This window comes from Cnephaeus nilssonii (assembly GCF_951640355.1).
Source record: "Cnephaeus nilssonii genome assembly, chromosome: 8".
NCBI classification, from domain to species: Eukaryota; Metazoa; Chordata; class Mammalia; order Chiroptera; family Vespertilionidae; genus Cnephaeus; species Cnephaeus nilssonii.
The window spans coordinates 37,497,314-37,514,918 of record NC_137079.1 but is presented as its reverse complement, the minus strand read 5'-3'; the positions used below and the strand labels follow the sequence as shown (position 1 = coordinate 37,514,918).

At 36.3% G+C, this 17,605-nt stretch overlaps 1 protein-coding gene across 4 annotated transcripts in view; it reads left to right on the top strand.

Annotated features, from left to right (window-relative positions):
- TPP2 (tripeptidyl peptidase 2) overlaps positions 1-17,605 on the top strand; it is a 92,874-nt gene that overhangs the window by 60,011 nt on the left and 15,258 nt on the right. For 2 of the 4 annotated variants that reach the window (XM_079779060.1, XM_079779062.1), the window contains exons 18-25: positions 653-769; positions 1,019-1,119; positions 1,727-1,823; positions 2,521-2,658; positions 3,880-4,124; positions 4,606-4,684; positions 6,436-6,474; positions 12,587-12,738. In XM_079779060.1, the coding sequence (XP_079635186.1) occupies positions 653-769; positions 1,019-1,119; positions 1,727-1,823; positions 2,521-2,658; positions 3,880-4,124; positions 4,606-4,684; positions 6,436-6,474; positions 12,587-12,738 (968 nt within the window). Of the gene's footprint in view, positions 1-652; positions 770-1,018; positions 1,120-1,726; positions 1,824-2,520; positions 2,659-3,879; positions 4,125-4,605; positions 4,685-6,435; positions 6,475-6,916; positions 7,328-12,586; positions 12,739-17,605 lie in introns of those variants that run through there. The other 2 variants (XM_079779063.1, XM_079779061.1) reach the window with 2 other exon arrangements.

Below are 17,605 nucleotides of genomic sequence, written 5' to 3'. Positions count from 1 at the left end.
GATTATCTATACTAATAAAAGGGTAATATGCTAATTAGACTGGGTCAACCGGCCACCTTCCGGATGTCCGATTTCCTTCCGGACAAAGCCATGGTGGTGGGGGCCGAAACAGAGGCAGTTAGGGGTGATCAGGCTGGCAGAGGAGGGCAGTTGGGGGCGAGATCAGGCTGGCAGGGGAGGGCAGTTAGGGGCTATCAGGCAGGCAGGCAGAGGAGTTAGGGGCAATCAGGCAGGCAGAGGCAGTTAGGGGTGATCAGGCAGGCAGGCAGGTGAGCGGTTAGGAGCCAGCGGTCCCAGATTGCAAGAGAGATGTCCCCAATTGGAGAGGGTGCAGGCTGAGCTGAGGGACACTTCCCCCCCCCCCCCACCCCCCGTGCATTAATTTTGTGCACGGGGCCACTAGTAAGTAAATAACTGTATGTATTTAAATGCCTGCACTATGTCCCTGCAACTGTAATTTCCATAACTTCAAGCACAGTTAAAATTTATTGTTTTCTTTTGCTTTACAAGTAGGAAAAGTTTGAAGGCATAGGATTGCTTTGAAACATCTATTTATATTCTACAATTTGAAATAAAATGAGAACATTGAGCATATGTAGTTCTGACATTATCTGAGATGATTTATACATTTGTAATTTATTTTTCTTTGCAGAGTGGGAAAGCAATTGAATTTTGCATTGCCCGTTGGTGGGCTAGTCTTAGTGATGTCAATATTGATTACACCATTTCTTTCCATGGGATAGTGTGTACCGCTCCTCAGTTAAACATTGTGAGTTCCGCATTTTCATTATTTTTAAAGTCAGTTGTTTGTGTTACTGAAAAATAATCTCACTGGTTGGATTTACACTTCACTGGGGACATTACCAGTAGTTCTTAAAATAACCCCAGGTAATTTAAAAGTAGTCCTGTTCATGGGTGCTTATAAACTTTGCATTAGACATTTATTTTAGATCTTAATATTGTCATAAAATATTTTCAGTGAAGTTTGAGAAACTAATTTGATAAATATCCTTCATAGCATGCATCAGAAGGAATCAACCGTTTTGATGTTCAGTCCTCCTTGAAATATGAAGATCTGGCTCCCTGCATAACTTTGAAGAGCTGGGTCCAAACACTACGGTATCATTAAATGTTTTAGGGCTAAGGATGTTGAGTATTGATGTGGTGGGGGTAGGAGGATCTTACACTCTTTGAAGATATAGTAATTTTCTTAAATCCATCTGAATGTTGGAAATGAAAATTCAGTTTTTGACACTCTATTCTCAGAATCCTGGCAGGTGTCTGAGTCAACCCCAGCAGTAGTTTCTAGCATTATATAGCATGTAAATTTTTCAGTGCACCCAGCAGGACCTATCCTGTGAGGAGTGAGTACCACCTGCAGTCAAAACCTGTTCTTCAACACTGTGTTAGTAATTGCCACTCTTTGCATCTAACATTGGGAACTGATTACACTAAGGACTATTAGTTGACATTTGAAAATGTTTTATCGTGAAAAGATTATCTTCATAATGTTGCACAATTTAAACTATAATATGTATTGCTATGGTTCAGTCAGTAAATAATTAGGTAAGTTAATGATAAAATATTATAAAGTATACTGAAAAGGGTAGTATTTAGGAATGTGTATTTGTGTCTTGTGATATGTTACAGATTTTGTTGATTATAGTTTTATTTGTCTCATTAAATGAATTATTGAATCAAATAATTACTCATTGTCTAATTACAGCCCACTGAGTGCGAAAACAAAACCTTTAGGATCAAGAGATGTTTTGCCAAATAATCGTCAACTTTATGAAATGATCCTTACCTATAACTTTCATCAAGTAAGTATCTTTATAATAAAGTAGATTTTTACAGTGCACTTTTGTGTTTTGTTAATGAATCAGAAAATTTAAAACAGAAGGATGATAAATTTAGTGTATGTAAATATGAAATAGAATCAAGTAACTAACAGTGCTTAATTTGGAATTATTCTTTGGGAAATTATGACTTGTAATGATCTAAGTACCATTCAAGTCTGAAGTCACAAATTCTAGTTTGTGGTGACCTGGCCTTTGAGCCTTAGTTTTTGTAATCACTGAATCTGTTCAGTGTACAATGTTACCTGTCCAGTGGCTAAGTGTCTCATCAATGCTAGATGCCTTCTGAGTATGGTGGTAGTTGGCCTATTTGCTTTCTGTGAAGCAGGCTTGGGAGCAGTGAGACATTAGAATAATTCCTAGGTTGAATGAGTGGTAAAGGTATTTGAGGCCAGTATAAATGTTGGATAAAAGAGTTTATGTAGGATCCATAGATTTCAGTAAAACTCTTATTGAAACATAATATTTGGTTTTAAAAGTTTATACAAGAGAAGTACCTGTTATAAATGCCAAAATACTGGATGTTCTACATTTAAAAAATTGGCTACCACAAGAAAAAATTTTAATACTTTTGATGTAAAAGTCTCATTAGTAACAGTATTACAAATCTTCATTAGAAATCATGTGAACCATATCAAGTAATAATTCTTTATTTTTATAGCCCAAAAGTGGGGAAGTAACTCCAAGCTGCCCACTACTTTGTGAATTATTATATGAATCAGAATTTGACAGCCAACTGTGGATCATCTTTGACCAGAATAAAAGACAGATGGGTTCAGGCGATGCCTATCCACATCAGGTATGAAATTTGCAGTGATTTTAAAATTAACAAATTCCTGTTTTCTTGTTATGGTAATATTTGTGTTGTGTTTTTTTAGAAGCTCAGTTGTCTGTTGTAGAACAGAATGGGACAACTTTTCAGCCATGTAGTTTAGCTGAAAATGTTTTGGGGTAGATGGAGGCAAGGATGACTGGCCAGCATAGTTTTTTATTTTTATTTTTTTTGCTTCCTACCCACTGCTTCTACCCATCTGAAGGTTGAAGGCAAATCTTCTGATATAAGTGAGCACCTGGAAATGATCTTAGGTCTTAACTGGATAAAGAGCACTATAGCAGTGTCCTAGAACTTTCAAATTTATCTTTTCATTGGACAGCTGTGTGTTGAGCACTTCCTGTATGCCAAGCACTCTGCTTGCACTATTGTACTGAAGAAAAAAACCTTTTAATCGTAAATTACAGAAATTTTATCCCTGATTGAAATATTGTTACAAGGAAATAAGGTAAATCTTGTAACATTTATAATTTTATACTAAATAATAACAATAACTTATGCAGGTAGGTTTTTTGGTTAGTCATTCAAGGAATGATTTCCTTTGTTCTCAAAGCAAGCCCCAGTCACATCTCTCCCAATAGAGACTGGGTTGTTGCAGAGCCATCACTTTGGTTGCTTTTAAAATCTCATCAGAAGAATGCAGGTTAACTAGCTGGAGCATAGTAAATTTTATTCCTTAATCTCTGATTGCTTCTATCAGCAATAAAGAGATGTGGCATTTTGGTTATAATAGAAAGATTACCAGTCATGTGTATACACGTGTGTGTATCTGTCTTAGATATTATATGGCACCTCAATTTTGCTAATTTTTTGTGTTGTTTTATAAATTCTTAAGTAACCATGAACTAGAAAATAATAGTTTTTCTCAGCTATTGATGTAGCTGAGACTATGGGAGTAACATGTAGTTGGAAGAATGAGGGCTTGGGAGTCAGACCTGCCTTCAGCTCCCTTGTCCTTTACTACTCTATATGTGACCTTGGACAGTTCACTGATGTCCCTGGTACTGCTTGCTCACATGCAAGATTGAGATTTTGTGCGTATGTAAAAGTGTTTGTAGTAGCTTGTGCTATACCTCAACTGCTGTTAAGCACTCTTAAGTTGTAACTGTTTCTGTTTATCCTCTTTCTATAATTTCTGTTTACTTGGCCAAACTTTACTTTTTCTAAATGTTGTTTTTCTTCTTTTAGTATTCCATGAAACTGGAGAAAGGAGATTATACAATTCGTCTACAGATTCGTCATGAGCAAATCAGTGATTTGGAACGTCTTAAAGATCTTCCATTTATTGTTTCTCATAGGTTGTCTAATACCTTGAGCTTAGATATTCATGAAAATCATAGCCTTGCACTTCTAGGAAAGAAGAAATCGAGTAATTTGACACTACCACCCAAATATAACCAGCCATTCTTTGTTACTTCCTTACCTGATGACAAGTAAGTGATGTTGTTGCTTATACTTAATGCCTACCTTACACACTGTATTCTATTAATGTTAGTTCATTATCTTAGGCCTGTGGTCGGCAAACTGCGGCTCGCGAGGCACATGCGGTTCTTTGGCCCCTTGAGTGTGGCTCTTCCACAAAATACCACGGCCTGGGCGAGTCTATTTTGAAGAAGTGGCATTAGAAGAAGTTTAAGTTTAAAAAATTTGGCTCTCAAAAGAAATTTCAATGGTTGTACTGTTGATATTTGGCTCTGTTGACTAATGAGTTTGCCGACCACTGCCTTGGGCTAAAGTTTTAGTATGTTGTGATTTACCATTTTATACTAAGGTTATTTGTCCCTTTGATTTTTGAAATCTTAGCTATGGAAATTATTTCAGAATGTAATCATTTTGTCCCCCTCTTCCCACTCCTAATTATCTTCATGAAACTTTCTCTTTTTTTTCTCTCTCTCTCTTAAATCTTCTTGTTAGAATACCTAAAGGGGCAGGACCTGGATGCTACCTTGCAGGATCCTTAACATTGTCAAAGACTGAACTTGGAAAGAAAGCGGTAAGTACTAGTTTTGTGGGGGGGGTTTTAACACTGTAATTACCTATTCTAAAATTTCCCTTTCTTTAAAGAAGTGGATTAATTCCACATTTCAGAATGGGTAAAAGAGAAGATCTCCCTGGCCAAAATATGTATAATTTTTCCCCCAAGTTGCTAGTAGAGATCAATTAATATTTTGTTGTATTTTAAAATATTTAGTATTCTTTTTCCCAGGTATAAGTTACTCTGGCCCTGAATCTGTCCTACCTTGCATGGCTGATATACTTGAATTTTCCATCAAGTCAAACTTATATCTGATTTAAACTTGGCTTAAATGAATGGTTGGCTTCTAAAAACTAGTCAGAACAATTGCTAATTAATGATATTTTTCACACTGTACAGACCTTTCTTTTGTTGAAATTTTACATAATTATGTTGATAATTACAATGTATTTCTTTGGGCATTGCCTTTTTTTATTTTGGAGTTTCGAAATTATGGGATTTTTTTTGTTAAAAACATTTTTCTGTTTGTTAGAAATATAGTTTGATAAGTAACTCTTTTAGCTTTTCTATCTTTTCATTACAAATTTATTATGAGAGAAGTGTATATAGCTCTGTCACCTTTTTTCATATCATTTTAGCTCAGTGCTAGTAAAAGTTGTCATTCTTACAATTTTGTATTTCTCTTTAGCATTAATTAGTTCTTATAAGCTAAGCCTACTATCTAATGCTGAAATCTAGAAATGCTGTTATCAAATGAATAGATCTCATACATATTAACAAGCACACTTATTTCTTGTCACTTGAGTCAAAAATCATTTATTTGCTGTCATAGAGGCATAACTTGGGAATTTTGTGCTTAGAAAAAGTTGTTTTCCCTGATATTTCTTGAGTCTCATTTCAGTTTATACTATTTATTTATATATTCTTTAGTATGATTTGAAGTGAATGAGTAGTTAATTGTACTGGAATTCATGGATGCACTGATTTAAGAACTAGTAGTCTTTTCTCGTAGACATCATTTCCTGGGTAGCGTGGCCACTTCCTCCATGGGGCTTCAACAGTGAGGCTTCAGTGATGATGTTATAACTCTTCTGAAGTGTCCACTTCCTTGTGATGAGTATGACAGAAGAGCATTGTTATTAAATGTATGCTTTTTAGCAATTCAGAGATAGTTGCTACTTCCTGGCTGCAGTTGTGAAAATATAAACATCTGGGATTAACTGTAGTTATTACTTATCAGGGTAGATGTTCTTGAGAGAGAGCAAAAACCTAAAACCTTATAAGTTAATTATATTTCCCAGCACATTTTTTATTTATTACTCTTCCCTCAGTAGTTTTGCATTTTTTATGATTTTTGGTAGTTGGGAAGGTTCATTTTACTTCTCTTTGACTTGAATGGTGCTTTTTCTATGAGAGCATGGGTGTATGTGATTGTTGTGATGTCCTTAAAAATCAGACTCTGTAGACTATCAGCTAAATTTAATGCTTCCAAAAGTGTTTTGATAACTAATGGATTTTGCTCTACTGAATTTTTGAAATAGGTTGAAAAACATTCGCCCTTAAGAATATCATTTCAGTGCTTTTTTATTTTAAAAAAATCAAAGTGGCAATGTTGCTTTATTTAAAAGCATGCCATCAGAGACCTGACCCTTCTAAGTATGTGACACATACAGGTGGAAAGTAAACTGGGAGAAAATTATACAGAGGTGGTGTCTCCATCCTGTGTAGATGATGCATGTTTTCTTACAGAATGTTGTTCTAACTCCCAGGGGCAGTCTGCAGCAAAACGACAAAGAAAATTTAAAAAGGTACTGATTGTCAGTTCTTTAAAAAGATGTCTTAAAGCCTTATTTGCATATTAGTTAAACTTTTTTTCTGTCACTATTATAAATCCTTTTTAAAAAAATCTCTCCCTTAATCTTTAAGTTCTGCAGTATAGTACCTTTAGCTTATCAGTGTTGACATACTGCTTTCCTAAAGTTACTTTTCTACCATAAATTGCTAGAGGACCCCTGTTTTATATGTATATAGCGGAAAATAATGCTATTTATTTCTTACTACAGAAAAATAATAATATTTTAAATTTTGCATACCTAAAACCTTATGTAGAGAGAAATGAAACTTTTCAACTATGTAGGCCAAACAATTATTTTTAAAGTATAAAAAGCATTCTTAAATTGGATGATTTGATTAAAAATATTATTAAGATATTTCAAGTGAAGTTGATTCCTTGCTCTTGCATCTTCTTAGTTCTTAAAGGGCAGAGACAGACAGAGCAATGGACAAAGCAGGAACAGAAATAAGGACTGTTGACCCAAAATTAAAACTTATACTAAGAGCATAAGCAGATTTTCAGGCCATAACTAGTAAGTAATCTGATCAACTTTCTGCAACTTATTTGACAATCTCTGATTGACTACTAGAGCCAAAGTTAAAAAAGAAAAATTCTACTTCAGGTGTACTTTAGAGAAAGAGATACATATTCACTGAGCTCTCTGGTGAAAACCTGCTGACATCATTTAGCATTTAGTGATTTTTCCCATTCAAGCTGGAAGCATTTCAGTGGGAGAATTAGTACTTTAAGGTATGAAGAAAAGACACCTTTTGTTTCTTAATTCAGAGTGATATGAAACGGGCTCACCATTTTATAATAGTTAAATTCCTTTATAAAATATAATCTTGAACAAAAAGATAGATACAGAGACAGTAAAGCATCAAACAGACTGTCAAATTACAAGGGGAAGGTTAGGGAGAGGTGGGGGAGATAAGAGATCAATCAAAGGACTTGTATGCATGCATATAAGCATAACCAATGGATGCAAAACTCTGGGGGGTGGGGGCATATATGGGAGGGGGGTGTGGGGAGGGCAATGGTAAGATATGTACACATATAATACCTTAATAAAAAAATTGAGAAAAAAAAAAAGACCTCTGAAATGTCCATATTATTATGTAACGATAAATACTTTGTTCAAACAGAGTACATTACTAGTAGTCAGCTTTCCAGATTTTTTTTAAAAAATGTGCTTCTCTATTGACCAGTATTTCTCAACTGAGATTCTTGATCCATTTGTAGGCCATATTATTCATTTAATGAAACATCACCAGCATTAAAACAGAAACAGAATAAAGTAGGAAGTGTCAGTTCACCAGACTGATAAAACTAATTTCATTTTATAGATTGTTTATCTTTGGGTAAGTGTGAAAATAGCTTACAAGCCACTGTTTTAGAGAATGAGGAAAAGGTATTCTAGGAGCCCAGTAAAAATAGAAGATACATATCACAAAGGCATAGATTTTTTTTCTTCTTCCTGTTGTATCTTTTGGTTGAATTTTGGGGGAGTTTTGATGGGATTTTGTTTGGATTAGGGTATGTATAGAAAACTATCAAATAAATAGAAAGGTTATTATATTACTTGATGGTTAGTAAAGTTTTGCATAAGGAACTTGACAGCTAGAGTTACCTCTTCCCATTTCTCTCTTCAGTGCGAGTATACAGGAAGCTCTGATTTTAAAAATAATTAGTATTATAGTTTTATAGTCACAATATCAAAATATATTATTAACTTATCGCCTGAAAAAAATACCAACTAGGTTTTTCTGTGGACTTTTTCTTTGGGTTTCAGTGACTTTTAACTTAAAATGTGTTACACTTTTTAAAGCTCATTGTAATATGAAAGAATATAGTTACTTTTAACAGATCATAAATAGCATTCAAATATACTAATCTTTAAAATAGCTATATTAGTTTGTGTGAAGGTATTACAATTTTGAATTTAGTTAATAATTTAAGAACTAAGGAAATTGGTTTTTTACTCCAAATTTTAATGATGGTATGTTTTATCGCCCAAAGAATAGTTACTGATTATGTAGGTAAGTTTGACTTTCTAAATAATACTGTTCAGTTCAAACACTGTTGAAATATTTTGTGAGCAGAATAGTAAATAAATGTAAATAAACTCAAAAACTTACTGTTAAGTATCCACAATAGAGCACTTTAGCATTTCTGCTCTGAAGATTCTTCTTGACTATGTTTTAAAATTATAATACTCCTCAAGGTTTGCTGGTACAGATTTACTGGTACAGAATCATTTTTATTAAATTGACCCCATGCTAGGTCCTTAGAAGCAAGTTGTAAAATACTGTCAAAAAGAACAGATGACCATGATAAAGCAAATGAAAAATAACCTAATTTTTCTTTTGATTAAGAATTAAAGCGTCGGCCTGCGGACTGAAAGGTCCCAGGTTCGATTCTGGTCAAGGGCATGTACCTTGGTTGCGGGTACATCCCCAGTAGGGGATGTGCAGGAGGCAGCTGATTGATGTTTCTCTCCCATCAATGTTTGTAACTCTCTATCCCTCTCCCTTCCTCTTTGTAAAAAAATCAATAAAATATATTTAAAAAAAAAAGAATTAAAACTACCATGTTCATCATTCTTAGTAATAAAAATTCTTGTCCTGATAGACTTTATAGGATTATATATTAACATTTCTAATTTCTAATTTGATATATTTAAAAATATAAAAGGCTGATTACAAAACCTTGATCTCTGCCCCTCCCTTCCCCCAAGATCATTCATCTAAACTTTCCCTGTCTCTTTTGTGCTTTTAGTGATAGTGTATGGTTGTTTTGATAAAGGGTTTTTCCTATTTGTAGATCTTTGTTAAGTTTATTGTTAATCATAAATTATCTTTAATGGATTGCTCATTTTAAATGCAGTTCTATTTTATTTCTTCTGTACTAAAACAAATACCTTTCCTATGAGCTTCAGAGGAGGAATTGGCTCACAATAGAGGCTTCCCCTCTGGAAGTTTGTGTCTCTCCCTAATCAGGCAAGGAGGAAGGAAAACGAAGGGCGCTCACGTTAGGTTAGAGTGAATGTGGACTGCCTCTTGCAGAAGCATGACCTCAAAGAGAATAGGAGAGTAATGGTTGGAGGCCATTTATAACTTTAATTCTTAGGTTTGTTGTCTTTGTTATACAGATGACACTGAAGCAATCTGTTTGGTTAAGAACTTGGTGATACATCATCAACTCAGATTTTGCAGACACTTTAACTTGGCCTTGCCCAAGGCAGTGCCCACCAAAGAGAATGAACCTCAAGAAGGAGAAAAGGGTGGGTGGCAGGGTCCAGAAGGAGCTAGCCCCAGCAAAATACTGCTTTCTTTTCCCTCTGTCATACTTCACATAGATCTTTACATGCAGGCTGTGGGCCCCTGGAGAGAGAGAGAGAGAGAGAGAGAGAGAGAGAGAGAGAGAGAGAGAGAGAGAGAGAGAGAGAGAGAGAGAGACCCCGACCTAAATGGCTAAAAATGGATTTGTGTGGTTATTTTCCATCATTGGTTTTCTGCGCTTAAAATTAGTCATATTGAAATAGTAATTATTTTATGGTGGAATACTATTAGAACAACTATAATAATAGTTCCTTATATTACTATTACAATTATATCCCAAAATAAAGTTTAATTGTGAAACATTTAAAATGGCCATATTTATGTAGTATTTACAGCTAAAATTCCTATTTTGGGGAAGGTGGGGGCTTGCAATACTATTTTTTTAACTCAATCTATCTAAAGGTTTTTCTGGTGACTGTTATTAGAGCAGTAAAAGTCTGTTTGGTAAATATAACTTTTTCTCATTTTAGAAGTTTTAAAAATTAAAACATATAAGAATTTATTTTAATTTGGTGTTATTTTTAATGTAAACCTGAAGACAGAATTTGAGAAATTGACTTAATAAATAATGGGGAAAAATGAAAATAAATAATGATTCCATTAAGGACACCTATTTATTGTGCTAAAAATAGAACTAGTAAATACAGGTAATTATTTGATTTCCTAGATAATGCAATACTTTTCATAAGTAGAGACTTATGTGCTTTAATAAAATAGGTGGAAATACATGTAATTGGATATAATTACCACATTTCTCTGCTCTCTACAAAGAACTTTTCAAAAGACCTATCATACTTCTTACTTGATTTCTCTTTATCTTTCTTGGTCAGCCTTTACTGTCCACTGAAACTGGTCTTGTCATGGTGATCAGTAGCCACTGGCACCAGGCTTTCCAGTTATTTCATTCTCCTATCTTACGTCACCTCTCAGCTATAGTCTTCAGTTGACCTCTCCCTCTTTCTTCACACTGGCTATTCTCAGGGCTGCCATGACTTCAGATTTATCTCTGTGTTCTGTCTCTCCCCTCCCTCCCTCCCTCCCTCCCTTCCTTTCTTCTTTCCCTGTTTTTTCATTCAAGTCAGTGTTGGGATGCCTAGGTTTGCTTACTAACTTGCTTTTCCTTTTTTCTACTTTTTCCCTCTATCATCCAGAACCAAAACTTCTAATTCATACAGGATTCAATTATTAAGCAAAAAGCAAAAATCGTAATCATTTCATCACCTTGCATAAAACTCTTCTGGTAGACTTCCTTTTGCACTTAGAATAAAATCTGGATGTTCTTTTTTTCTCCCATATTTTATCAACCCTACTTAATATGGTCACTGCCCATTTGCTCAGTACATATAGCTGTGCTTCCCAGATACCAAGCTCTGGTTTTTGCACATGCTCATCATCTACCTTCAAACACTTTCCCTCTCGTTTATTTGAGGTTCTATTTTTAGGTCATTTAGGTTCAGTTAGATTGGATGATACCTCTTTGAAGTGGCCGTCTATAACCACTTTGTCTATAGTGGTTCCCCCACATTACCTAGCAGTCTTATTTTCTTCATATCATGTGAAAATCTGATATGTATTTACTTATATGTTTGTTGTCTATCTTCCCCTACTAGAATATTTGCTTCCTGAGGGCAAGGAAGGGCCTTGTCTCTTTGTTCTTTAACACTCAGAGTATTCCCTGGCACCTTAAAGGGCTCCATAAGTCCTGTTAACTGAATGAAGAAATACATTTTTCTTTAAATTTACTTACAGAAAAAGGAGGATCTTTTGTTGTTGTTGTTCTAACTTATTTTCTCCCCTTCTCAGATATAAAATGTGCAAGGCTCAATATACTTTTATAATTAGTCTGTCAAGTAAAACTAAGAATACCAAATACATTCATATAGAGAAAAATTTATTCTTACCTCCCTTATTTAAAGGAGATGGTAGAAGCATTGGTACTTTAAAGTTGGGGAGAAAATTACTTTGATCGCATATTGGAATTTTTTATGTATTATGATGCATTAGAGCAGGCATGTCAAACTCAAAGGCTAATACGGGCCAAATAAACAAGGTTCAAGTTTATGTGGGCTGTAAGAAAACAAAAGCTTCAATTTGCATAGAAACATAGGTTTATTTTGATAGAGACATGCTGAATACAAAGGGCTGAAATAAATTAGTAATCGTTAACACAAAATAATAGAACATTTTCATAAAAATTAATACCTTTCTTGAACATTAACTTATCAGACACTGAATAACTGCACAGATTAATAATCGTAATGCAAATAAACCTATTTTTCTTGTTCTCCGTAAGTGAAATATTTCCTGTTGTGCACACCAAACAAGTCAGTCCAAGGCTAATGATGTGGCAATCAGCTGTATTCACTGCTAGTATTAGTGGAGAGAAATGGTGCGCCTGTGTGTAAGGCGCGTAAGGGAAATGAATGCAACACGATTATACTAATCAGTCATTAGCGAACATTGTAGTTCGTTATTAATAATTATGTATAATAGGATATTGTAAATATTAAAGTTATAAAATTTTTATTAAAATGTTTCTTACATACTGTTTTATTGGCTGGGCTGCAAAAAATATTCGTTGTGGGCCACATGGGGCCCGTGGGCTGCGAGTTTGACATGCTTGTATTAGAGTCTGGAATACGGTGTGGTACAACTCCATGTTATGAAATATTTAGCTCTTAAATGTGATTTTAAAATATGTAAAGTAATGCATGTTAATTTAAAACTCTCTTTCCACACTCATAGGATGTAATTCCTGTTCATTACTATCTAATATCTCCACCAACAAAGACTAAGAATGGCAGCAAAGATAAAGAAAAAGATTTAGAAAAAGAGAAAGATTTCAAAGAAGAGTTTACTGAAGCATTACGAGATCTTAAAATTCAATGGATGACAAAGTAAGTTTTTAATGGATTTTAATGCTCTAAGAGTTTACTTTTATAACAATATTATGTGTATATGCTATATTCAAAAAATGTTAGGATTACAGGTACTTTTAAATTTTCTTGTAATTATATTTATTATAGAATTCTCTTGTGATAAGAATCTTTTAAATTTTTATGTTAGTCTCTTATTCTGATGTACTTTTAGAAGAGAATTTTATTGGAAGGTATAAAAAGAAAATAAAAGCATGGAACAGACAGATCTAACAGGGAAGAGAGGGACAGGAAGAGGTTAACCAAAGAATTTATATGTATATATGCATAACCCAAGGGTATAGATAATAGTGCAATGAAGGCCTGGGGTGGGGCGATAGCCAGGTGGAGGGATGCAGGGGGGAGGGATGGGAGACATCTATAATACTCCCAACAATAAAAAAGAAAAATCACTTTGCCCATTCTCCAAAGATAATCAATGTGCTAGTATTATTTACCTCTGTATTTATACATGTAGCAGTATAAATGATACTAATGTATCCTAGTTTTCTAATTACCGTTTTATATGACTATTTCCTATGTCATTTAATAGTCCTTTAAAATGCCATTTTTATTTTTCAAATTTTTTCTAGTTTAAGTAAAAAAAAAAAAGTTTATCCATTTCTCTCACTTCCACCCTCTGCCTCTGGCAAATACCAACTGTTCTCTGTATTTATGTGCTTGATTTTGTTTTCTTTGGATAAATACAAAGAAGTGGAATTGCTGGATCCATGTGGTAGTTCTATTTTTAATTTTTGAGAAACCTCCATACTGTTTACTGTAGTGCACAAGGGTTCCCTTTTCTCCACATTCTTGCCGACAATGTTTTTTCTAGTCCTTTTGATAATAGCTATTCTAACAGATATGAAGTGATATCTCATTGTGATTTTGACTGCGGCATTTTTCTGGTAATGAAGATGCTGAGCATCTTCTCATGTACCTATTGGCCAACTATATGTCTTCTTTGGAAAAATGTCTTTTCAGATCTTCTACCCATTTTTTACATTAAATTTATTGGGATGACATTGGTTGATAGGATTATATAGGTTTCAAGTGTATACATTTCTATAATACATGATCTGCATATTATATTGTGTGCCCCACTCAAAGTCATATTTTTTATCATCATATACTTGTCCCCTTTAGCCTTTACTATTCCTCCACCCCATTCCCTCTAATAACCACAATACTGTTGTCTCTGTCTATGAATTTCAGTTTTATATTCCACATATGAGTGAAATCGTATGGTTCTTAGTTTTTTCTGATTGACTTATTTCACTTAGTACAATATTCTCAAGGTCCATTCATATTGTCACAAATGGCAGTATTTTCAACTGTTCTAATAGCTGAGTAGTATTACAATGTGTATATGTTCTACATCTTCTTTATCCAACACTCTTTTGAGGGCACTTTGGCTGTCTCCGTGTCTTATCCGCTATGAGAAATGCTACAATGAACATAGGAGTGCATATTTCTTTGCAAATAAATATTTTCAAATTTTTCCAGTAGATACCCAGAAGAGGGATTTCTGGGTCATATGATTATTCTATTCTTAATTTTTTGAGGAAACCACCATACTGTTTTCCTTAGTGGTTGCACCAGTTTACATTCCCACCACCAGTGAATGAGGATTCCTTTTCCTCCACAACCTCTCCAACACTTTTTGTTATTCCGTCTTGTTGATAATAGCCATTCTAAGATGTATGAGGTGGTGTCTCATTGTAGTGTTGATTTGCTTTTCCCTAAAAGCTAATGAAGTTGAACATCTTATCAAATGTCGGTTGGTTATTTGTATGTTTTCTCAGGAGAGGTGTCAGTACAGGGCCTCTGTCCATTTTATAATTGGATTGTTTGTTTGGTGTTGAGTTGTATAAGTTTTTTATATATTTTGGATATTAACCCCATGTTGGAGCTGTCTTCCACTCATTTGATTGCCTTTTTGCATCGTTGTCAGTTTCTTTTGCTGTGCAGAAACTTTTTAGTTTGATATAGCCCCATTTATTTATTTTTACATTTCCTTGCCTTTGGGGTAAAATTCATAAAATGTTCTTTAAGACCAAGGTCCATAAGTAGTACTTACGTTTTCTTCTATGTAATTTACTAGAGGCCCGGTGCATGAAATTTATGCACTGGTAGGGTCCCTAGGCCTGGCCGGCAATCAGGTTCCCTACCTCCCCACCTCCTCCTTCTCTCGCTGCCCGTGCACCGCCACCATTTGGTTCCCCGCCTCCTCCTTCCCTCGCTCCCTCAGCACTCTGCTGCCACTGCTGGTCAGCCACCATGTTTTGCACCGCCCCCTGGTGGTCAGCACACATCATAGCGAGTGATCAAACTCCCGAGGGGATAATTTGCATATTAGCCTTTTATTATATAGGATTGTTTCAGAGCTTATATTTTAGATCTTTGATCGACTAATATCTACACTAATAAAAGAGTAAGATGCAAATTGACCATACCTTCGTGACGCCCACCAGCCAATCAGGAGTGAGTATGTAAATTAACCCAACAAGGATGTAGGGTTAATTTGCATATGCAGGCGCCGAGTGGGCAGGGCAAGACGCAGGCATTCTGCACCACCCCAGCCGCTCTGGGCAGAGTGGGAAGACGGAAAGGCGGCTCCGGGCCAGAGTGAAAAGGCAGCTCCAGGCTAGAGAGAAGAAGGTGCCAGCAGCCAGGGTAAGGAAGGCCCATTCTTGCACGAATCTTCGTGAATCGGGCCTCTAGTATTCTATATAATAAAAGCCTAATATGCTAAATGTTCGGTCATCCATTCAACCAATCAAAGCATAATATGCTAATGATATGCTAAGGCCACTCAACCACTCTCTATGATGTGCACTGACCACCAGAGGGCAGATGCTCTAACCAATAGGTTAGCTTGTTGCTGGGGTCCAGCTGATTGGGAATGAGTGAGACAGGCCGGACATGCCCTGGAGCCTTCCTGCGGTCACTCCCCAGTTGGCCAACCTCCCACATCCCTCCCTGGTCCCAATTGTGCACCGGTGGGGTCCCTCGGCCTGGCCTGCACCCTCTCACAATCCAGGACCCCTCGGGGGATGTCCAGTTTCGGCCTGATCCCACAGGCCAGGCCGAGGGACCCCACTGGTGCACGAATTTGTGCCCGGACCCCTCTAGTGTGTGTGTGTGTATCCTATATAATAAAGAGATAATATGCACATTAACCCTCACACCATCACAAGATGGCTGCACCCACAGTGAAGGCGGGGTTCCCATAACGAGCGATCAGCAGGGACCTGAGACTGCGCACCCCCGCGTGGCATGCACCAGGGAACCTGAGGCTGTGCCCCTGCCCGGTGTGTGCTGGGGAACCTGAGGCTGCACCCTCTACCCAGTGGGGCTCGACAGGGGGACCTGAGGCTGCGTCCCCCACCCAGCGGGGCTTGACGGGGGACCTGAGGCTGCACTCCCTGCCCGGCGGGGCTTGACAGGGGTGGGGCCAGCCAGGTCTGGATCTCGCCCAATGGGGGTGGGTCTGGCTGGGTCTGGGTCTCGCACAATTTCGAGGCATGCGCGGGGACTTGACTCTGGGTCCCGTGGAGCGCCTAAGACTCTGACAGGAGGAAGATTTTCATACACATTTTACTAATTTTCTTTCATCTCTGACACTTCTATTATAGAGAAAGGGCAAATAGCAATATTAAAATATTTCCTCTAATTAATTCCCTTTTCATGTGCATGAATTTCGTGCACCGGGCCACTAGTGTGTGTGTGTGTGTGTGTGTGTGTGTGTGTGTGTGTGTGTGTGTATTTCAGAGAGAGAGAGAGAGAGAGAGAGAGAGAGAGAGAAACATCGATGATGAGAGAGAATCATTTATCAGCTGCCTCTTGCAAGCCCTCTACCAGGGATCGAGCCTGCAACCCAGGCATGTGCCCTGACTGGGAATCAAACTGAGACCTCCTAGTTCAAGGTCAATGCTTAACCACGGGGCCATACTAACCAAGCAGATCTTTGATCCATTTTTAATTAATTTTTGTACATGGGGGCACACTGTAATCTAGCTTCATTCTTTTGCACAGGGCTTTCCAATTTTCCCAGCACCATTTATTGAAGAGGCTTTCTTTTCTCCATTGTGTGTTTTTGACTCCTTTGTCAAAAATTATTTGCCCATGTACATCTGTTTTTTTTTCCGGGTTCTCAGTTCTGTTCCATTGGTTTGTGTGTCTGTTTTTATGTCAATAATATGCTTTTTTGATTACCATAGCTCTGTAGCATAACTTGAAATCAGGTAGTGTGATTCCTCTGCCTTCATTCTTTTTTTCTCAGGATTGCTTTGGCTGTTCTGGGTCTTTTGTAGTTCCATACAAATCTGATGATTTTTAGTTCTATTTCTGTAAAAAATGATATTGGGATTTTGATGGATTTACAAATTTAAGTAATACGGCCATTTTGTAATTACTTACAAAATTAAGTAATACGGCCATTTAAAATATGTTGATTCTTCCCATCTTTGAATACGGAATATCTTTCCATTTTATTGTGGCTGCTTCAATCTCTTTTAATAATGCTTTGTAGTTTTCAGTATATAGGTCTTTCACATCCTTTATTAAGTTTATTCCTAGGTATTTTATTCTTTTTGCTGCAATTACAAAAGGAATTATCTTTTCCATTTCTTTTTCTGAAGTTTCATTGTAAGTATATAGGAAAGCAGTGGATTTTTGTGCATTGATTGTGTATCCTGCAACTTAACTGTGTTTGTTTATATTGCTAATAGTTTTTTGGTGTAGTATTTAGGGCTTTCTATATATTGAATCATGTCATCTACATAAAGTGACACTTTTTCTTCTTCCTTCCCAATTTGGATGCCCTTTATTTCTTCCTCTTTCCTGA